The sequence below is a fragment of the Chlamydomonas reinhardtii genome, chromosome 6 (assembly GCF_000002595.2).
Source record: "Chlamydomonas reinhardtii strain CC-503 cw92 mt+ chromosome 6, whole genome shotgun sequence".
Taxonomy (NCBI): Eukaryota; Viridiplantae; Chlorophyta; class Chlorophyceae; order Chlamydomonadales; family Chlamydomonadaceae; genus Chlamydomonas; species Chlamydomonas reinhardtii.
Window position 1 is genome coordinate 2,861,286 of NC_057009.1, and position 19,637 is coordinate 2,880,922.

Genomic DNA, 19,637 nt, shown 5'->3' on the forward strand with positions numbered 1-19,637 from the left:
ATGCTGGGCCGTTTGGGCGCGGCGGTGAAGGGAGTTGGTGGGCTTGCCAAAAATGTGGCAGGTGCTGCCCTTGGAGAGGCTCGGACAGCACTTACAGGTAAGTTAGCGACCAGCAGTTGCGAGAGCGCTGTGGTAAATTCCACGGGCCAGGTCGAGAAAGCACAATTTCTCCTGGATCGCTGGCCAATTCATTTCTTTTGTAACACATGTAGCCGTGCCAAATGACGAAGTCGAAGTGGAGAACCTGCTGCAGCGCATTTCCGGGTCGCTGATGCCCGAGTACCGGCGCCAGGCAATGTCGCAGCTAAAGGACCTCTTGATGGACAACCCCAAGGTGGGCTGCGGCCTTTCCCTGGGCGATGCGATGCAGGAGCGGTCCTCAGCTGCGTCCGAACTGCCTGTCCCTCAACCACCCCACTCTCCGAACTTCCCCCCCCCCCCCCTCCTTCTCTTCCTCTCCTTGCTTCTGCCCCTGCTACTATTCCTCCTCTCAGGCCCAGATGGCGTTCGGCTCCATGGGCGTGCCCATCCTCATGGCGGTGCTGCGGGACGACCGCGACGACGTGGCGCTGCTGCAGGTGGGCGCGGCTGGCGAGCAGCGGGGGACGGAGGAGTGGGAGGGGAGAGGGAGGAGGGAGGAGGGACAATGGAGGGAGGAGGGAGGAGGGAGGAGGGAGGAGGGAGGAGGGAGGAGGGAGGAGGGAGGAGGGAGGAGGGAGGCTGAGGACAGCAGTTCAGTGGGCGGGTGGTTGCCAGCAGCAGCAAGGGCACGGCTACACGGGTGAGGTGGCTCGGGCTCGAGCAACTCAGCACTGGTCAACAAAGCAGCACAGATTTGCACTCTTACTTCGGCACTCCCACCCGCATACCGATGCTTATACCCATCCGCCACGCAGAGCACGCTGGAGTCTCTGGTCGCAGCCACCAGTGGCGGCGGCCACGGCGGCCACGACGGCCTCCGTGCCGACCACCCGCATCACGTCTCGGCAGCAGAGGTGCGGGGCGGCTGGGGCGGAGGTGTGGGCGGGGGCAGGGGTGGTGGGGGTGGGGGCTGTAGATACCAGCCCAAACAAAAGCGAACCAAGCCAAGCTAGCGGAGGACAGGCAGACGCGACAGTTGGGGCGGTGGGGGCAGCCTCGGGAGTGTAGGGAAGCAGCGTGGGAGGCGAGGCCGCGGCGCCTGGCTGCTGCCGGTGCCTGCCAGGACTGGGGCTTTTGCCCCGCCTCCTGCGGCTGCCTGGCACGCGTCTCCGCACACCGGACACCCGTGAGTGCACACCCACACATTATCTCACACACATTTACACACACAATCAAACACACAAACACACACACACACTACTCACGTCCAAATCTGCACACACACACGCACACAGGCCCACGCTGCGGCCATGAACGCTGAGGTGCTGGCCCGGCAGCGGGAGCACGTCGGGCTGCTGCTGGGCCTGCTGGAGGACGAGCCGGTGAGCGGGAGGGGGAGGAAGGGGAGGAGGAGGGAGGGGGAGGGAGGGGGAGGAGGAGGAGGAGGTTATATGCCGAGCACAAAGAAATAGGTCAAATGGGGGGAGCGAGGACCCCGAGGCTGGGTGCGTGGGGTGGGGTTGCTTGCCCAGTCCCCAGTGGGGTGGTTGAAACCACTCCGATGTACACCGAGACCCAGATGGGGTGGGATCGTGGGAAGCTTGAAGCGAGGGATGGGAGGTGGGGCGTCTGGGGGCGAGGCACACGGGCCCGAGCCGCCAGTGTTGGAGTGCCGGCGCGCAGGTGCCACCGTGAGGCCCACGTGCGCCGGGGCTCCTGCACATGTGTGGGCGGCAGGAGACGGGGCGGGGCAGGGCTGCCGTGCAGGGGTGGACTGGCCACCGATGACCCGCACTTAGCCCCTACATGCTGCATATGCCGCTGCTGCTGCAGGTGGGGGTGTCGGACTTCTACGTGCGCTACCACACCGTGCAGCTGCTGACGGCGCTGCTCAACCACTGCCCCACCAAGCTGCAGGTGCGGCAGGGAGGGGAGGGGTTGCAGATACCAGCCCAAACTAAACCGAACCCGGGGTGGTGGTTAAGGGGCCCGGGCCAAAGGGATGGAGGGCAGCGAGGTAGGCTGTGTGTTAAAGAGCACAAGGAAGGAAGCATGCAGGACGGTGTAGATTATGTGTGTATGTGTGTTGCAGGGCACAGGGAGTGTGTATGTGCGTGTAATCAAACGAAACGAAAGCCCGCCCAGACAATGTGGGTGTGCGTGTGTCTAGAGTCGGAGGGCAGGCAGGGTGGTGCGTGCGGCAGGGAGCCAGGGCCAGGGTAGCGAGCGGTTGCCACCCTCCCTTCTTGTGCCCCGCATCCACCCCAGCGGTATGCTGCCCACTGCTCCCACTGGACGTGACGTCAGCGCGTCAGGTTGTGCCTCACACCGTACGGTCAGGCCGATGCACACCGTCACATGAGGCGGCTGCCCGCCCACTTCCTCCCCTTTTTCCAAACATCCTTGCACCCCCCGCCCCCACCTCCTCGGTCGCGCAGGAAGCCATCCTGGCCACGCCCATGAGTGTGGTGCGCCTCACGGAGCTGCTGGGGGAGCGGTCCGAGGTACGGGGGGCGGCGGGAGCGGGGCGGCAGGAGGGGGAGATGGGGGCGGGAGCGGGCGCGGGAGGGCGCGGGGAGTGAGCGACGGCACTACCGTATTGGGGGTGGTAGGGGCTGGTGCGCGTGTGGCGGCTGTCGGCCTGGCACGTCTCCTCCCGCAAGCTGTGTCAAAGCCTCGAAACCCTAATTCGCCCAGCCCACATGCGCGCACAGCACACGTTGGCACGTGCAGAAACCGTACACAACCCATCACCATCGGCCGCTGCTTATGTGTGTGGCCGGGATCGCAGATCATTCGCAACGAGGCGCTGCTGCTGCTGGTGGCCCTCACACGCATGGAGGGCGGCACGGGCGCCGCGGGGGCGCCGGGCGCGGGCGCGGGCGAGGTGCAGAAGATCGCGGCGTTCGAGGGCGCCTTTGACCGCGTGGCGGAGCTGCTGCGGGAGGAGGGCGGGCTGGGCGGAGGCATGGTGGTGCAGGTGGGCGGGGCTGGTGGCTGGGTGGGTGGGCGGGGGTGGGCAGGGTTGGGAGGGCGGGTGGGTGGGTGGCTGGGGTGGGCGGGTGGGTGGGTGGGTGGGTGGGCACCGAAGACGGTCGGTCTGGGGAGCTGGGCAAGACTGCAAGTCCTGTTTCGTAAAGGGTGGTAGGCAGGTAGGTAGGTTCGGAGGACTGGGCGCTGTACAAGAAGGAAAGCTGTGGAACTTGAGCATGTCCCCACTCCTGGCCGTCTGCGCCCTCCACGCCCCCCGCCACCGCCGCCCCGCCCTCTACCCGACCCTCATGCTGCTCCCTTACCTCCCCCCGGCAACGACGCGCCTTCTGTACCAATGCGCCTGGCTACAACCTCGCTTCTTCTTGATTCATCATGGACGTAACTCCCCGCGCCCTACCAGGACTGCATCGAGCTGATGAACAACCTGCTGCGCGGCAATCTCGCCAACCAGCGATTGTTCCGCGAGATGGGGCACATCGCGATGATCCCGCAGCTCATCAACGCAGCCGCAGGCGGGGGAGGAGGAGGCGGAGGCGGGAGAGGAGGAGCAGCAGCAAGCGGCAGGGAAGGAGGAGCGGGTAGCTTTGCCACAGCAGCGGGCCCGATTCCGTTCGGGGCGGCGAATGGTGGCGGCGGGGCGGGAGGCGGGGAGCTGGGGGGCGATGCGGAGGCGGGGGTTGAGCTGGGGAACGCGCTGGCGGCGCTGGCGGCGGCGGGCGGCGAGGCACTGCTGGGGCCGGCGGGGGCGCTGCCGCGGCCGACGGCGGCCAACACGCTCGGGCTGCTGCAGACACTGCGGCTGCTGGTGGGTGGCGCGGGGTGATAAAGGGGCGTTGGCGAAGGGGTGGGGAAGGTGTGGGTGGCGAGGAGGGGAGGAGCTGGCGGCATAGGCGGGCGGAAGGGCTGGTGGGTGCCCTGTGTGCTGTGCCTGCCGCAGTCCACTGCGGGCCTACTTTGCGTACTTGCGGGACACCTCACCCCCTCCGCTTCCTTTAATTCAGCATACCGGTGAATGCGAACCCCCCGTAACCTGCCGTGTCGGGAGCCCCCACTATGAAGGCGTTCACTGACTCCCTGCGCCCCCACCCGGCCCACAACCCCCGGCCCCCCACCTCACAGTGCTCGCCACCCACTGCTGCGGCCGACCCCGACCGCGCCGCAGAGTCAGCCAACCGCACCGCCAACCAGGTGTGTGTGTGTGTGCGTGTGTGTGTGTGTGTGTGTGTGTGTGTGTGTGCGTGTGTGTGTGTGTGTGTGTGTGCGGGGGAGTGTCGCTCTGGTGAGAGCGGCCTGGCGGGGGAGCATGGGCCAACCTTATTTGTATAGGACACGGCTGGATGCCAGGTTCACAGGTTGTACATGTGTATCAGTACGGGAGGCGGCAGCACAGATCCCTACGACGGGGGTGTCCCCCCCTGCTGGAACCCCTGGCACTGGGTCACGTTCGAGACTGCGCCTCCAAACGCCAAATTGCGCGGCCGTGCCCCCTTGATCCCTTCGTCTTGCAAACCGCACCCCACCCACCCACCCCGCGTTGCAGGCCAAGCTGTTGGCGGGCGGCACACTGGAGGCACTGCTGGGCGCGGCGCTGCAGGACGGCGGCCTGGGCTCACCGCCCGTGCGCGCCGCAGCCATGGGCGCACTGGGAGACCTGGTCGCAGGCAACGCGCCCGCACAGGAGCGCCTCGCCAAGAGCGTGGTGCGGCCCGGCGGCGCAGCCGCCGCCGCCGCGGCCGCGGCGGCAGCCGCGGCGGACGGCGCCGCGGCAGCGGCGGCGGCGGGGGAGCCGCAGGCGCCGGTGGCGGCGCTGACGGCGGCACTGCGCGTAGCGCTGCACGGCGCCGACGGCGGCGAACGGGCGGCGGCGGACCATGTGATCGCCTGCTACTGCCGCGGCAACGCGGAGGGGCAGTCCGCGCTGGCGGGCGGGATAGGGCCGCGCGCTGCGCCGCATGCGCCGGGCCACGGCCACGGCCTCGGCCCCCAAGAGACGGAGCACCGCGCCTCGCCGGCTGGGCTGCAGGCGGCCTTCGGACAGGAGCTGGTGGCGGCACTCGTGTCCAGCAGTGCAGCCATGACGGCGGCGGCGCAACCGGGCTCGGCGGCATCCGCCGCCGCCAACGCCGCCATGAATTCATCGTCTTCCAGCGGGTACCGGCCATACGGCGGCGGCGGCGGCAGCGCGTCGTCCGGCGGCGCGGCTGGCGCCGCCGGCAGTAGCAGCAGCGTGGGGAGCGGCAGTAGCATGGGCGTTGCGGTGCGGGCGGCGGCGGCGCTGCAGCACCTGCTGTTGGGGAATGCGGGGGTGAAGCTGCGGCTGCTGTCGGCGCCGCTGGATGGCGCCAGTGTGCCGGGCGTGCCGCCGGACCTGCTTATGCCCAGGTGAGCGTGTGCGGGTGTGTGTGGTGGGGGGAGGGGTCGGGGTGTGGGAAATCGAGGGACGGAGTGAAGGACATGATGGGCGACCGTGCCCCTGCACACCATGACCGAAGCCGCGTCATTATCCTCCTCCTCCCCTCTTTCCCCCCTCCTTCCCCTCCTCCTTCCCCTCCTCCGCCCACTCGCCCGGCCGCAGGGTTGTGCGCACGCTCACCGCCGCGCTGCGGCCGCCCTGCGGCGACGCCGCGCGCGTGGTGGTGTGCTCGCTGCTGCGGCTGCTGCTGGTGTGGCTGGCCGACTGCCCGCCCGCCACCTCCGCCCTGCTGGACGGCGCCGCCCACGTGCCCCTCCTCGTCGACCTGGTCACAGGGCGGCAGGGCCCCGCGGCGGCGCCTGGCGGCGGCGGCGCCGCCGGCACCGCAACGCCCTCCGGGCCGGCGTCGGGGCAGCTGACGCTGCCGCCCTACGGCGGGCCGCCAGGCGTATTGCCGACCAGCAGCGCCGGGGCGGCGGGCGCGGCGGCGGGCACGGGTACGGCGGCGGCAGGGAGCGGGGCGGGATCGGGGGACCCGGTGGTGTGCGGCCTGGCGGCATGCGTGCTGGCGGCGTGCCTTGTGTACGGCAAGCCCTCGGCGGCGGCGGCGGCGACGGCGCAAGTCAGTGGCGGCGCCGCCGCGCCGTCGCCGTCGGACCTGGTGTTGGATGTGATCATGTCGCGTGTGGGCCTCAGCCACTTCTTCTATCGGCTAGACGACCTGCGTCGGTCGCCCGTTTTCGCGGCGGCGGCGGCTGCGGCGGCGGCCGGCACCGCCGCCAAGCCGCTCACGCGCGCCGCGGCAGCCGCCGCCGTGGCGGCGGCGGAGCAGCAGGCGGCGGCGGCAGCGGCTGCCGCGGCAGCCGGGGCGGCCGGCGGCGAGGCGGCGGAGGGCGTGGGTGCGTTCCAGCTGGGTCCGGATGTGTTGGCGATGGTGGGGGCGCTGGAGGAGGCGGTGCGGGGGCGGACCATGGAGGTGTTCAGCCGGCCCACGGGACACAAGCCCGGCGGCGCGCAGGTGAGGCTGCGTGCGTTGTTCATGGTGGCATGAGCTATGGCGACGTCGGGTCGGTGTCACGGAATGAGATGGGTGGTGGCGGGGCGGGGCGGGGCGGGACTGGGGCTGCCATTCCGGGACAAGGCACGCGGCGGGCACCCCTCCACGCTCGTAACTGAACACCGCTCTCCCCTCTCACCTTCACGCGCCCTCACCATCACCACGCACCTCTTACCAACTGATCACACCATCCCCCATCCTGTACGCTTTTCCAAACATCCTTGCAACCCCAGAGACTGATCTCCTGCAAGCCTGCAACAACCTGTTAACATCATCTTGTCTTGAATTAATCTCATGCACGGAACCCCCCACACAGGACGGCCTGCCCTCCACGCCCGCCGAGGTGCCTGGGCCCGACGACTCCTCGCGGCTGGGCTGGGCGGTGGCGGCACTGGGGCGACTGGCGCGAGAGGTGGACGAGCTGCGGGCGCGGAACAGGGCGCTCGCGGAAGACCTGTTCAGGTGTGTGTGGGTTTGCATGCTGGAGCCGAACGAATGAGTCCGATTATTATCAAAAGCTCAACGAGCCACGAAATGGGGGGAAGAGGCCAGGGGATGGAGCCAGGCGGGAGGCGGGAAAGGCTTGGTTGCTCAAGTTCCGGGGCGAGCAGAGGAGCCGCCGGGGTTATGGATGGTTCTTGTCCTTAAGAACCTGTTGCTGCTACGTCATATCCGGAGCCTGCTTGACACACCGTACCGCGCCATCTGTCGCTAGATCACCGAGTGCCCCGCCCTGCTCCCGGCCGGGCCACAGGCTTTCTCAGCACCAGGGCGCGCTGCCGCCCGCCGCCGGCGCCGCCGCGCCAGGGCAACTGGGGCACGGCGGCGGCGCCGCCGGCGCGGTCGGGTCCCACGGCGGCCCGGGGCATGGCGGCGCCGCGCCTGGCGCGCCGGGTGCGGCGGGCTCGGCTGCCGACGTGGAGGCGCGCGTGGCTTTGGAGCTGAGGGCCAGCCGCGCAGAGCAGGAGCTGTCGGCGCTGCGGCACCAGGTGGGGCGCACTTGGGGGTTGGGCGGGTAGCTGCTGCATGGGCGGAGGAGGTTTCCGCAGTCGCCGGTTTCGGCTCAACGCAACCTCCGCAGAAAGCTCGCTCCGCTTGCCGGTGCAAGTCCGCTTCTGACATGGGTGCCTTTGGGGAGGGGTTGGCAACAATCTTGCATCGCGCTTTCTCCGTGTGGCCTCCAACCGCCAACCGCCTGCCTGTCCCCCCCGTTTGCCCTCGCTGCGCTCGTGGCGCTGCCGCCTGCCGGGCTGCCGCCTGCACAGGTGGAGGTGATGGGCGCGCGGCTGGGCCAGGCGGAGGCCGACGCGGCGGCTGCTCGCGAGGCGGCCGCCGCCGCGCACCTGGCCGCCAGCAAGGCCGAGGCGGACCTGGCGGACCTCAGTGGCGCCTACAACAACCTGGAGGCGAGTGGCGTGTTGCATGGGGAGGGGAAGGAGGATCGCGGGGAGGAGTAGCTTGGTAGGGAAGCGGGCTGAAGTGGGCACAAGGGCGGCAGCGGAACGGCTGGTGTGGGTAGGCTGACATGGCTGCGTGGACGTAGGAAACGAACATACAGTTGCTCAGGAGGCCGCCACATGTCCAGTGCAGGACACTAGCATACAATTACTTAGGAGGCCGCCAAATGTCCATTGCAACAATCCGGTTCGCGCAAGACCTTGCTTGATGCTTTGCTCGCTCTGCCCCACCGCCTTCTCGCAGTCCCACGCGTTTTCCACGGAGGCGCAGCTGCGTAACGCCCAGACGGCGCTGGCGGCGGCGCAGGCCGCGCAGCAGGCGGCGGAGGCGCGGGCGGCGCAAGCGGCGCAGCAGGCAGCGGCGGCGGCGTCGGCGGCGGCACCAGGTGCGCGACTGCGTCTTCCCAGGCCCGTGTACACCTGTGACGCTTTCACTTCTGTTTCCCGCTTCTGTTCTAGTACACGTGCGCATCTGATATTCTACGGGATATGGCGGGTAAGAAAGTGCTTCATGTCTTTAATAGTGAAGTGCACGCGCATCACCATGCTGGGCACAGGTCACGGGCACGCCGGCGGCGGCGTGTCTGAGGCGGAGGTGGCGCGGCGTGTGGAGGAGGCGGCCGCCGCCGCCCGCGCCGCGGCGGAGGCGGAGGCGGACGAGGGCATGACGGACCTGCTGGTGTGCCTGGGGCAGGAGGAGCGCAAGGTGCAGGTGAGAGAGGCGCGGCAGCGAGTGGGGGAGGGGAGGAGCACGGCAAGGAGAAGGCGGTTTGCGGGTGAGCTTCGGCGGGGCGCCGGGCGGTAGCCCATTTACGGCGCTGTTGTCGTGTCCTGTAAAACGCACACGCTTGTCCGCGCTGACCAACCGCTCCGCCTTGCCTTGGCGCGTGTGTGTGGCCGCAGGTGTTGAGTGAGGCCCTGGCGGCTCAAGGCGTGGACGTGGATGTGATCCTGGCCACCCTGGAGGAGGAGGAGGCGGGGGCGGGGGCGGGGGCGGGGGCGGGGGCGGGGGCGGGGGCGGGGCAAGAGGGGCAAGAGGGCGCGGACGAGCTGCGGTAGCGCCGGTGGCGTGGCGGGAATCGGGATCGTGACCGGGAGCTTTTGGAAGGGTGCGGATGTGTGGATTTGAAGAACGCGGGGGTGGGGGTTGGCATGCCCGATACAGCAGCGTTGTTGGGGCGGTGCGTGATGGGAGTGAGCAGAGCAGGATCGTTGTGAGTGGTGCGTGCGAGCGTCTGGGCAGAAGTGACCGGGAGCACTGATGAGTTGACGTTGATGGGGACTCGGGCGTGAGCACAGTCAGCATACCGTAACATGCTGTTGGGCGGTCCGCAGGCCTACTGTACTGCTCATGACACCTGACGTACCGTATCCGTCCGTGCTCAGACGCAAACAACGCACACGCTGTGTACCGTATTTGTGCGACAAGCAGGCAAGGTTGCGCGTTTACAGCTTGCTTTCATGGCTCGCCTTCGGCGGGAAACTGGTCCCTTACCATTGCGCTGCTCTCAATCCGAGATCTTCGACTCTCACCATCACCAGCTGCAGGCCTCACACTCGCTGCAGGTGCTTGACTGCCGTGTCCGCTTGCGGTCGCGGCTCCCAACTCCATGCGTCGCTGTATGTCAACGGTCCGAAAGCTGTTGCTCCTGCCACGGCAGCCCGGTGCGTGCAGCACTGCAGCTGCGCCCCCCCCCCACACCCACACCCCACGACCACGCACATGCAGCACACGCACAACCCGCCCCATGCTTCGGCACCTCTCTCGCAGTCCGCTGCATATGCACGACTCCTATGCCTGCTACAATTACAGCTCCTCCTGTTGCCAAGGTGCGGGCCACGCTCTTCCGCACAGCCCCATGCGTCCCGCTAACAATATCAGACGAAGACATGCGGCTGGCAGCCGAGCCACTCGCGTTGCAAATCCGCACCATCCGATCCCAGCAAATCATCTGCTCAAAACGAAACACACACAGCTCCACAAAACGCAGACACGCACGTATGTAAATTCGCTGCCGCCTCTCTGCCGCCGCCACTACTACTGCTGCTTGCGCTCGCGCTCGCGCAGCCGCGCCCGCGCCGCCTCCACCTCCGCATCATCCAGCTGCGTGCGGTAGGCCTGGGCGAACGCATTGACGCACGACACCGTGAACGCCGCCATCAGCAGCACCATCACCCAGCTCCACACCTCCGCCACCGTGTCTGGGATGAGCCCCACCGCCACCCGCCGCAGCTCGCCGGGCGTGGCCGCCAGGTCCTGCAGCCGGTCCAGCGCGCGCCGCCACCACCAGCGCGTCTCAGCCAGGTGCGCGGCGCTCTTGGCCAGCACCTGCGGCGTGGCCGTGGTGGTGGTGGTGGCGGTGGTGGCGGTGGTGGGAAAGGGCGGTGATGGAGAGGAGGAGGAAAGGGGAGTAAGGTAGCTGGCGGTGGCACGTGACTTGCGGCCAGTGATGGCGCGGGGTGGCGGACGGAGAAGGCGGGGCAGTGGTGCGGTGCCGCGTGAACCGGCGGGTAAAACGGCGACAGGCCCTTAATGCCCACTCCTGCCCGCCCGCCCCATGCTGTCATGCCTCCTCTCCTCCCCAGTCCCCACCTTGGCCTGATACTTGGCTATGGACTTGTTGATCCAGGCGTGCAGCTCGTGCGCCGGCGACAGCGACGCCGCGGCGCCGTCGCCGGCGCCCCACAGCCCCGGCAGCCGCGCCGGCAGCGCCCGCTCCAGCCGGGCCAGGATGGCCTCGCGCGAGTGCCGCCGGAACACCGACACGAAGAAGAGCGTCTGTGGTTGTGCGCATCAGCATCACGGCAGCCGAGCGCATGTTAGGCACGAAGAATAGCGTATGTCGTTGTTCGCATCAGCAACACGGCAACCGAGCGCATGTGTTGCTTCGATGTGACGCATCGGAAGCGGCCCGCGTTCTGCTCACGCCGCCGCGCATGCTCGTGCACTCATGGGCACTATGTGCAACCCGCTCCCAGTAGATTCGCAGCCAGCCGCACCTGCCCCGTGGTCTTGATGAACCCCTTGCCAATGAGCGTGGCACCGAAGAACTTCCAGAACGGGAACATGAAGTTGCCGCAGCACAGACCGCACAGGTCGAATGCGGCGTTGGGCCAGGACGCCAGCAGCAGGATGCCGAAGAAGCCGTGCGCGCGGATGAACCCGATCATCCACTGCTCCATGCGCGCGATGGCTCGCTGGATCAGGTTGTGCCGCTGCGCCGTGTTGGCTCGCATCGCCTGAGCGAGGCTCGGCCGGGCGGGGGGCGATGGAGGAAGGGAAGGGGGGTTGAGCAGTGATGGAACAAGGGGGCGGAGGGCAAGTGTTGGTATGGAATCTGAAGGACGTGGCCGGCAGCCGCGGGGCTCAGCGCGCGATTCCGGGCTTTACCGCGGCCACGCCCAGTCGCGCCCTGAAGCCGCTAGCCAACCAGGACGATTGCAGCCCTCCCCTCTTACGCCGACTACCCTTCCTGCTCCACGCTCGCCTTCCTCCACACCCCGCTTCTCACTGGGAATGGTACCGTATGGACACAACCCTCGCTCCCCTCTTCCACGCCTGCCTCCCGGCGCCTTTTCAACATCCGCTACCCCCTCTACCCACGCGCCCGCCCCACCCCGCCCGACCACGCTCACCTCCTCCAGCTCCGCCAGCGCCACATTCTTCTGCCCCGCCACCGCCGCGCTGTAGCTGAGCCAGTAGGGCGGGATCTCGCCCACCGCCGTGCCGATGCCCCACAGCACCGACGTCACTATCACCTGCGTGTGTACGGCGGTGAGGGGGCTTGTGACCAGCATGTGGTGGGGTGGGCGTGTGAGCAATGGACCGTAATGGCGCGGGCGAAGGCCGGCGGTCAATCCCGGGGTCGCACTCTCGCAGTGTGCGGCTCCCGGCCTCACCCTGCCTTGTACCAGCCCCAATCCCTGCTCCACTCCCAGCTCCAGTCCCCTTGTTCCCCGCCCGCCCACGCCTTGTGCTCTCAGCTCCACTCCCGCTGTTCCCCGCCCCTCATCGCCCCTTCCGCACCCCCAGTTCCCCCAAATGCCCCCCTCCGCCCCCCCCCCCCCCGCAGCCCCCCACCTTGTAGAACAGGTCCAGGTAGGTGACCTCCTGCTGCGGCCACTCGCCGCACGTGAGGCTCTCGCTGCTGTACCAGATGTCACTCCTGAGGCCGCGGTTGTGGGCGGCGGCGAGCAGACATGGTTACTGGCGCGAGGGAGTGCTGGCGGTGAGGGGCTGGCGGTGAGGGGCTGGCGGCAGCAACTGAAAACCCCCTTGACACGCTGTCGCTCGGCATGTCGGCCTTCCCTGCCCCTGTCCCCGCAAGGTGCGCCCTCGTGCACACACGTACACATGCACTTTCATGTTCCGTTCATGTTGTTTAACACACGCACCCACCCACCCACCAACCAGCCCATACGCACACGCCCCCCTCCCCGCCACGCGCTCGCACCTGATGTCAAACTTCACATGGCCGCACGTCTCAGCCGCCAGGCACACCTGCAGCACAACACACCCAAACTAGCTGAGTACAGCAGGAGCCCTCCATCGCGACAGCCCAGGTAAGGACCGCGTCGGCGCCGTTGCGTGGAGTGGATTGCTTGAGCGCCTCTGCCATCCCGTTGCTTCCGACACACAAACGAAATGGTCCCTCCTACCTGGCATCCAAGCCAAAAACGCGCCAGCGATGTTGCAACGCCACTTGCTGTCCGCCCCGTGCCGCATCCCACTAGCCATCCTATCCCGCATCCCACTCGCCGTCCTAGGCTCTCAACACAGCGTATTGCGACAACCCGCTTCATTGCCCCAGCTATAGGGTACTGGCCCTGGTCCTTAAGGCACGTGGGCCCGGCCACCTACCCATCCCTTCCGTCACCCACCCTGCAATTCTCTGCCCCCCACCCCGCCACGCCGACCCCCGGCACGCACCTTGAGAATGTGCGGGAACAGGAACAGCAGCCCCGTGTGCATGCCCGTGCCCAGGCCGATGGACGACAGCACGCCCAGGCCCACCCACCACACCGCATACTTGACGGTCTCCTGTCCTCGCGGGGCAAAGGGGGGGGGGCAGAACAGGCCCAGTCAAGTGATGTGGGTTGAGTAACTTGAGTTGATGTGGGTTGAGGTGATGTGGGTTGCGGTGAAAAGAATTGATGCAGGGCACGCAGTGCGTCACCGTGCAAGCTTGACAGCTTGTAAGACACTCTGCCCATGCAGGGCAATGCTCCCCGGCCGAGGGACGTAGGGCGAGGCTGAGCGGCTCCCAACTGCTCTTGCAATTACCATCACAGGCTTGGGTTCTGCTGCACTCCAGGGCCACGCCCAACCACAATGCGCTTAGTCATACATGCCCATGCTGCCCTGGCTGATGTGGATCGGCTGACGTGGCTGTGGCCAAACCCTAGCAGAGCCCGGTGCAGACGTGCTTCTCAGCACTTCCCCTGACCACAAGCAAGCCCCCTGGACCCTCACAAACTCACTACAACGCGCCTCTCCTTACCTCGATGTGCACAATCAAGTCCTCCTGATAGCCCACATGCTTGGCAGTCGCGTATGCTATGAGCCCGGGCAAGATGACCAACAACGTCACGGGATGGCTAGCTAGCCACTTGGCCCCGCTGTACACGCTGCTCGTGGCGTAGCGCAGGAAGTACCATGTCGTCCGAAAGGGAGCTTTGAAGACCGTGACGTTTCGAAGAGCCCGGGCCTGGCGCAACCGCAGCTGCAGCCGGGTGATGGAGCCGGGTGATGGCGTCAGCGCGAGGCCGAGGTCACGCTGGAGCGCTAGCAAGCGGCTGTCCGCTTCCCAAGCCGCAGAAAGGGCTCACATGGTGGCCCATTGTGATGCATGAATGATTTGTGCGCCTCACCGAAAGTGAAGGCCCCGTCCGAGTGCACCCTCAGGCCCAATCGCAAGCGCGTACCTCGATAATTGAGGGATCCTCTACCTCCACCTCCGCCATGATGTTCGCGTTATCAAGAGCTAGAGGCTTCTTGCGTTGTTCATTTCGCGGTATAGCAAATGCCTCTGCAAATGCCTTTCCAACTCAGTCCGTCAGGTCGGCTTTAATCACTGCTAATTGATCCAGATGTGTATGAAACTCAATAACAGGTCCGTTTGTTTGCAGCTGGACGTATCTGGCGAAATCGAGGTGAGGTTAAGCCAGGTAGGCGTTAGACGTCCTTCAACAATGAGTTACTTTTTAATGGAGAAATGGGCGAGAAAGATAGCAAACTGTAGCCCGGGGGGAGAGCGGGTTGGATTCGACCGTAGACGGGTGCGCATCAGCACAATGTGCCATTCCGTGTGCCACGCACCTGCACGCACTAACCTTGGCCGGCCAGGACTGCTGAGTCCTTGGCTCAGTCTTACAACGCGGGACAAGATACATGTCCATATTGAAGGAATGAGCGCTTAGAACGGCCGTCGGAGCTACGACGCCCACGTGGCCTGCCGATGCGCTGAGCCAAGCGCTGAGCCGCTATCACGCGTCTAGTTGCCCCCCACGGAGTGTAGGAGGCGCAGATCTTCCCTCGTCCATCTGTCAGTCCTCACCCCACAGGCTGAGAGATCGGAGCAGAAAGTAGCCAATCTAGTCATTACACGCACACGTGCTTCCTCACGTGCATTTCCTCAGCGTCTTCCACCCGCTTGTAGAGGAGAAGCGCTCCTCCTGACTCGACTTGATTGACTGCCGTAAGTCTGTTCTTTAACGTGCATCTAGCCTCGCATGTAAGTCGGATGCACCACGTGCTTTCCTGTGTCCTTAGTCATGCTGTCGCATTGCTCATTCGCGTTCACGCGGCCTTGAGCAGTCATCGCCAACGCGCGTCCCTTAAGTCTAGTCAGTCTGCTCACACGCCTCCTTACCCAAGAGGACGCACCACGCTCTACCGCCTACATCCTGACACACCGCCTCATCCCTAGCCACACCCTGCATGTCTCGCCACAACACCATCTTCTGCCGCCTCCACTCCCCCTCTCCCGCGCGCGCGGCCACACACGCCCAACCGCGTTCCTCCATGCCCCCGCGCCCACCGCCTCTATCCCCAAACCTCTGTAGCCCCCGCTTACGCCTTGACCATGCTGGGCTTGTAGATGCCGGGCGCCTCGAAGCCCAGCAGGTTGAAGGTGGTGGCGGCCACGTTGGCCAGCCCGGCGTCCGGCAGGTCGTCGCGCAGCACCACGCCGTCCGGCAGGCCCTTGCCGCCGATGAAGAACGGCACGGGCGCCAGCGTGTGGCTGGTCAGGGGCAGCGGCTTGCCGTCCTCGCCTGTGTGGGCGTGGGCGGGTGCGCGTGCGTCGTTTGGCCCTACGCTCGTGAAGGGCTGGGGTTGGCGCTGATTGCAGCAGCCGGATCCCGCTTCGCTCACAGGCAGAAACATTGTCAACCGTAAGCAAATCTCGTGCCCGCCCACCCGCTCGCGCTGCTGCCGCCCCCAAATCCTGTCAACCGTGTCAAACCCCCCTCCCAATCCCCGCTCACCCAGCAGGGGCTTGCCCTTCTTGTCGCGCTGCACCATGTCGTCGGCGTTGCCGTGGTCGGACGTGACGATCCAGCGGCCGTTCAGGCTGTCCACCACCTCCAGCAGCTCCTTCACGCACCCGTCCACGGTCTCGCAGGCGCGGACGGTGGCAGCCATGTCGCCTGCCCAGGAGGGGCGGGGCGCATACAGGGAGTTAGGCGCCGGCAAGGCAGGGTGGACGAGGGAAGACTGGAAGTGTGCTCCCCTGCTGCGGATACCGGCAGCTGCCCACGTAGTACAAAATCACTGGACCAACTGCAAGACGCTTCGCGCTCATATGCGCCATGCTTGACTGCTGTGAATGAGGTGTACTGTGCTTCTTTCTGTCGGCCCTCTGCCCCGCGCCCTCACCGGTGTGGCCGACCATGTCCGGGTTGGCGTAGTTGATGCGCACCACCTTGTACTTGCCGCTCTTGAGCGCCTCAATGCCGGCGGCGGTGATCTCGCGCGCCTTCATGTCCGGAGCCTTGTTGAACTCGATCTTGTCCGACGGGATCTGCAAGGCAGTTCGCAGATGGGGTGCATATGACGTTGGAAGCATTCCCACCGCCTCAAGGATGTCTCCCCAGCCCTCTCCGCTGCCCGCCTACCCGGCTTGGTCCCACATCCCAAACACCCCACCCTCCCAGCCACCTCCCCCGGCTCTCGTCTGCTCCCCTCCCTCTTTTGCTCTCCTCCCTAACCCTCTCCTGCTCCATAACCTCTCCTCTCCTGGCTACCCGCCAAACCCAGTAACGCCCGCGCCTCCCACCTCCAGGTACTGCTCCTGCTTGGCGTCCAGGTAGCCGGAGCGGTTGCCGTTCCAGAAGAACGTCACGTGCCCGAACTTCTGAGTCTCGGAGCAGGCGAAGGTGCTCAGCCCGTTCTTGCACAGGTACTCGCCCGACACGTGCTCAATCAGGGGCGGCGGCACCAGGAAGTTGGCGGGCAGCTTCAGGTCGCCGTCGTACTGCATCATGCCCACGAAGCGCAGGCCCTGCGGTGGGGTTGAGGAGTGTGACAGGTGGGGCCGGCGCTGTTGGAGTCTGGGCTGTGGTGCCGCGCAGTGTCGTACTGGATTTCGGGTTAGCTGGGAAGGCGCGGATGACGAATGGATGTAGGGGCTTGGATGCCGTACCCAGCATCTGGTGCTCAACACACTCGCCATTGTGTGTACGTCCACCTGTTCCCCTTTTCCAGATTCCCTGCGTTCCCTGCAATCCTGCCCTGGTTCATGCGCTGCTCGCTGCACCTCACTCGTTTGCCCTTGCCACATCCCAGCCCAGACATCACTCCCCCACCCCTCTTCCTCGCTGTTAGGTTGGCCCCCTCCCGCCCCCGGCCCCATCTTCCCGCCCCACCCCGCCCGGCCCCTAACCCCCTTCCCCTCCCCTTCCCCTTCCCTCCTCTAACCCTCCCTCTCCGCTTCCCCCCGCACCTTGGGGAAGCGCTCGCGCTCAAAGGCGGTGAAGCCGTCCTCGTACTCGAAGGCCTTGCTGATCTCCACCATGCGGTCCGCGCGGAAGTTGAACAGCACCACCGCGTCGCCGTCCTCAATGGTGCCCACCGGCTTGTCCGCCTCGTCCACAATCACAAAGGGGGCCACGTACTGGTCAGACACCGGCGCGTCCTCGGAGCCCTGTTGCGGTGGAGTGAGGGCAGGTGGTATGAGGGCGTCATCGCCGACCCGACGGATGCGTTTTGCGTAACGCCTGCCGCTGCGAGCGTTGCCCGCCACCCTGATAACGGGCCTCCCAGTCCCCCCTGCAGCTGTGCTGGGGGTTGCGCGCGCTGCCGCGCCTTCCCTCGCGTCCCCCGATCGGACTCACGCGCAGGGTGGTGACCGCGGTCTTGGCGTCCTTGAAGTAGTGGGGCGCCTTGCCCAGCACGTGCGCGTCCCAGCCGCGCTTCACCATGCTCCAGTCCGCCTGCCAGGTTCACAGCGAGGCAGCCGGGGCGCCGCAGGAGGTGTGTGGACTGGGCATGCTGCGGTACAGGCTGCTGCAGCCGGCACCAGACTATGTTGGCGATTGCCATAACAGCAACACCGTAATCACAATGCCTTACGGACAGGACAACAGTGTCCGCCGGGCAGTACAACGGCCCCCAGCCCCGCGCCCCAGCCCGCACTCCAGGGTGGCTCGCGCAGGGCTCCTACTGACACCTTTCCCCAGATGCCCTCCCTCGCCCCTCGGCCCTCCACTCCGGCTCGCTTCGTATCTTCTGCCTTAGCCCTTTCACCCCTACCCCAAACCGCCCCTGCGCCTCCACCACCACCCTCCTTCACACCCTCCTCCGCTTCCACCCATGCTCCTCCTCACACCCTCACCTCGTAGCGGTCCATGGTGACCTGCATGCGGCCGCCGCCCGAGGCGATGGCGATGTCGCAGCCCTTGCCGCGCAGCTCCGCCAGCACCGCCTCCAGCTCCTCCACGAACCGGATGCTGCTGCCGTCCGGCACGTCGCGGCCGTCAGTCAGGATGTGCACGCGCACGCGCTTGGCGCCGCGCTCCACGGCGCCGCGCAGGCAGCCGTGCAGCTGATCGGCGCGCGAGTGCACGCCGCCGTCGGACAGCAGGCCGATGAAGTGGACGGTGTGGGAGGGGAAGGCCTCGCTGATGAGCTTCCAGCCGGGGTCCGAGAACATACGGCCGGTCTCCAGCGCCAGGTCCACCAGGCGCGCGCCCTGGTCCACCACCTGGCCCGAGCCCAGGGCGTTGTGCCCCACCTCGCTGTTGCCCATGTCGGCATCGCTGGGCAGGCCCACAGCCTTTCCGTGCGCCTTGATGGAACGGAAGCGATGGGGCACAGCGCGCAGCGCGTCCACAGTGGGCGTCTTAGCCACGTGCACGGCGTTGAACTCATCCTTGTACTCGTTCTCGCCGAAGCCGTCCAGAATGCAGACCAGCAGCGGGCCCTCGGGCGCAGGAATCGCCGGGTGGGCCTTCAGCTTGTAGTCGTGCGCCATCTTCTGCTCAATTGGAGCGTAGTGTAAGATACTCTTAAGTATAAATGGTGCCTTGATCACAATCAATTGAAAAATGCAGTGGTACCGAGGCTATAGGAGCAGGCAGCCGGCAAATGCAGTCCGCGCATGCACGGGGAATCGCGCGCGGCCCTCCATCATAATTGGCGCCCGCTTGCTGCACATCACGCTCCAATTATGCACAATGCGCACTCCAGTTGCAGCCACCATGGCAATTCTGTCGCGCCGCACCCTCTCGAAGCGGGCCAGGGTTCTAACGCTCACGGGTTGCGAGAGCCTGCCAATTCCCAGATCCAGTAGCGCCAGAAGCCCCAAAACAGCAAGTCAAATACAGTGTCGCGTGCCGGAATGGTCCAACCGGGCGCTTGAGCACGTTTGGGGTGGCGATGCAACATCCATAACTCGCCCCGGCGCGACGTTTGGCCTAACGCACGCCCCAGCTACGAAGGCAAACGTGGCTATCATTGATTTTAAAATGCGCCAACAAAGTTGACCGAAAGCGAGGACACTAAAACTCAGCACTGGTGCGTAGGCGCGGACTCGGCTAACTGAGTAGCCCACACCCAGAACAATTAGTATCTTGTCATTACCAGTCCTTACCGCAGGCTCGGCGGGAGCGGCCGGGGCCGGCGCAGCAGCGGCAACTGCGGGGGCAGCCTCAGCGGCCGGCGCGGGGGCCGGCGTGGGGGCCGCAGCGGGCTCCGCAGCGGGCTCAGCAGCAGCAGCAGCTGGGGCGGCAGCCTCGGCAGCGGTCGTCTCCTGCATCCAGTCAACCGGTCGCGAAGCATTCCTTGTCGAGCTCCAATCACACCCCAGGCGCACCGTTTCGTATCAACGCGCCGACCCAAGAACCGCAACACACGTGGCTGACAGTCACGTTGCCACTTGATTGCTTGCACATACGCGGCAGCGTTGTTAGATACAAACGTCGCAAGGAAGCATGGCGAGGGTTTCTGACCTAGCCGGCGTCGCAGCGCATTGATCGAGCAAACTAGGCGCCTTACCTTCTTCTTGCCCTTGCCCAGCGCAGCACCACAGCCCTTGCCCATTGTTCCTCACGGCAATTATAGTCAAAGTCTTCGTGTTCAGTAGAGAGACAGGGCTTCCGGAATATAGAGCTGTGCGAAAAGATAAGTGCAATG

The 19,637-nt window shown here is 66.2% G+C and overlaps 3 protein-coding genes across 3 annotated transcripts; 1 reads left to right on the forward strand and 2 right to left on the reverse strand.

Moving 5' to 3' along the window:
• Positions 1–6: 6 nt before the first annotated feature.
• On the forward strand, positions 7–9,378 carry CHLRE_06g271950v5 (uncharacterized protein). Its single transcript, XM_043062957.1, has 18 exons — positions 7–97; positions 213–334; positions 495–578; positions 897–995; positions 1,377–1,463; positions 1,915–1,998; positions 2,520–2,585; positions 2,873–3,061; positions 3,476–3,880; positions 4,195–4,263; positions 4,616–5,457; positions 5,651–6,506; positions 6,862–7,007; positions 7,300–7,534; positions 7,811–7,951; positions 8,247–8,388; positions 8,560–8,714; positions 8,906–9,378. The coding sequence occupies exons 2-18, from the start codon at positions 296–298 to the stop codon at positions 9,059–9,061; spliced, it is 3,795 nt and encodes a 1,264-aa protein (XP_042923663.1). The 5' UTR covers positions 7–97; positions 213–295; the 3' UTR covers positions 9,062–9,378.
• Positions 9,379–9,436: 58 nt separating this feature from the next.
• Positions 9,437–14,181, reverse strand: CHLRE_06g272000v5 (uncharacterized protein). Its single transcript, XM_043062958.1, has 9 exons — positions 13,928–14,181; positions 13,504–13,725; positions 12,933–13,043; positions 12,457–12,503; positions 12,084–12,168; positions 11,639–11,761; positions 11,003–11,242; positions 10,596–10,781; positions 9,437–10,331 (listed from the first exon to the last, which is right to left on the reverse strand). The coding sequence occupies exons 1-9, from the start codon at positions 13,964–13,966 to the stop codon at positions 10,041–10,043; spliced, it is 1,344 nt and encodes a 447-aa protein (XP_042923664.1). The 5' UTR covers positions 13,967–14,181; the 3' UTR covers positions 9,437–10,040.
• Positions 14,182–14,591: 410 nt separating this feature from the next.
• Positions 14,592–19,596, reverse strand: CHLRE_06g272050v5 (uncharacterized protein). Its single transcript, XM_001696159.2, has 9 exons — positions 19,500–19,596; positions 19,096–19,254; positions 17,839–18,480; positions 17,339–17,437; positions 16,948–17,148; positions 16,282–16,506; positions 15,882–16,026; positions 15,491–15,652; positions 14,592–15,277 (listed from the first exon to the last, which is right to left on the reverse strand). Exons 1-9 carry the CDS (start codon positions 19,542–19,544, stop codon positions 15,075–15,077), a joined length of 1,881 nt encoding a protein of 626 aa, XP_001696211.1. The 5' UTR covers positions 19,545–19,596; the 3' UTR covers positions 14,592–15,074.
• Between the last annotated feature and the right edge of the window lie 41 nt (positions 19,597–19,637).

Coding starts and splice junctions, on each gene's coding strand:
- CHLRE_06g271950v5 (XM_043062957.1), top strand. CDS start 296: ATGTCGCAGCTAAAGGACCTCTTGATGGACAACCCCAAG. Junction 2,586..2,872: donor TGCTGGGGGAGCGGTCCGAG/GTACGGGGGGCG, acceptor CCGGGATCGCAG/ATCATTCGCAACGAGGCGCT. Junction 4,264..4,615: donor CCAACCGCACCGCCAACCAG/GTGTGTGTGTGT, acceptor CCCGCGTTGCAG/GCCAAGCTGTTGGCGGGCGG.
- CHLRE_06g272000v5 (XM_043062958.1), bottom strand. CDS start 13,966: ATGGCGGAGGTGGAGGTAGAGGATCCCTCAATTATCGAG. Junction 13,044..13,503: donor ACTTGATTGTGCACATCGAG/GTAAGGAGAGGC, acceptor CCGCGAGGACAG/GAGACCGTCAAGTATGCGGT. Junction 12,504..12,932: donor TGTTCCCGCACATTCTCAAG/GTGCGTGCCGGG, acceptor GTTGTGCTGCAG/GTGTGCCTGGCGGCTGAGAC.
- CHLRE_06g272050v5 (XM_001696159.2), bottom strand. CDS start 19,544: ATGGGCAAGGGCTGTGGTGCTGCGCTGGGCAAGGGCAAGAAGAAG. Junction 17,438..17,838: donor TCACCATGGACCGCTACGAG/GTGAGGGTGTGA, acceptor TGAACCTGGCAG/GCGGACTGGAGCATGGTGAA. Junction 15,653..15,881: donor GGACATGGTCGGCCACACCG/GTGAGGGCGCGG, acceptor CCTCCTGGGCAG/GCGACATGGCTGCCACCGTC.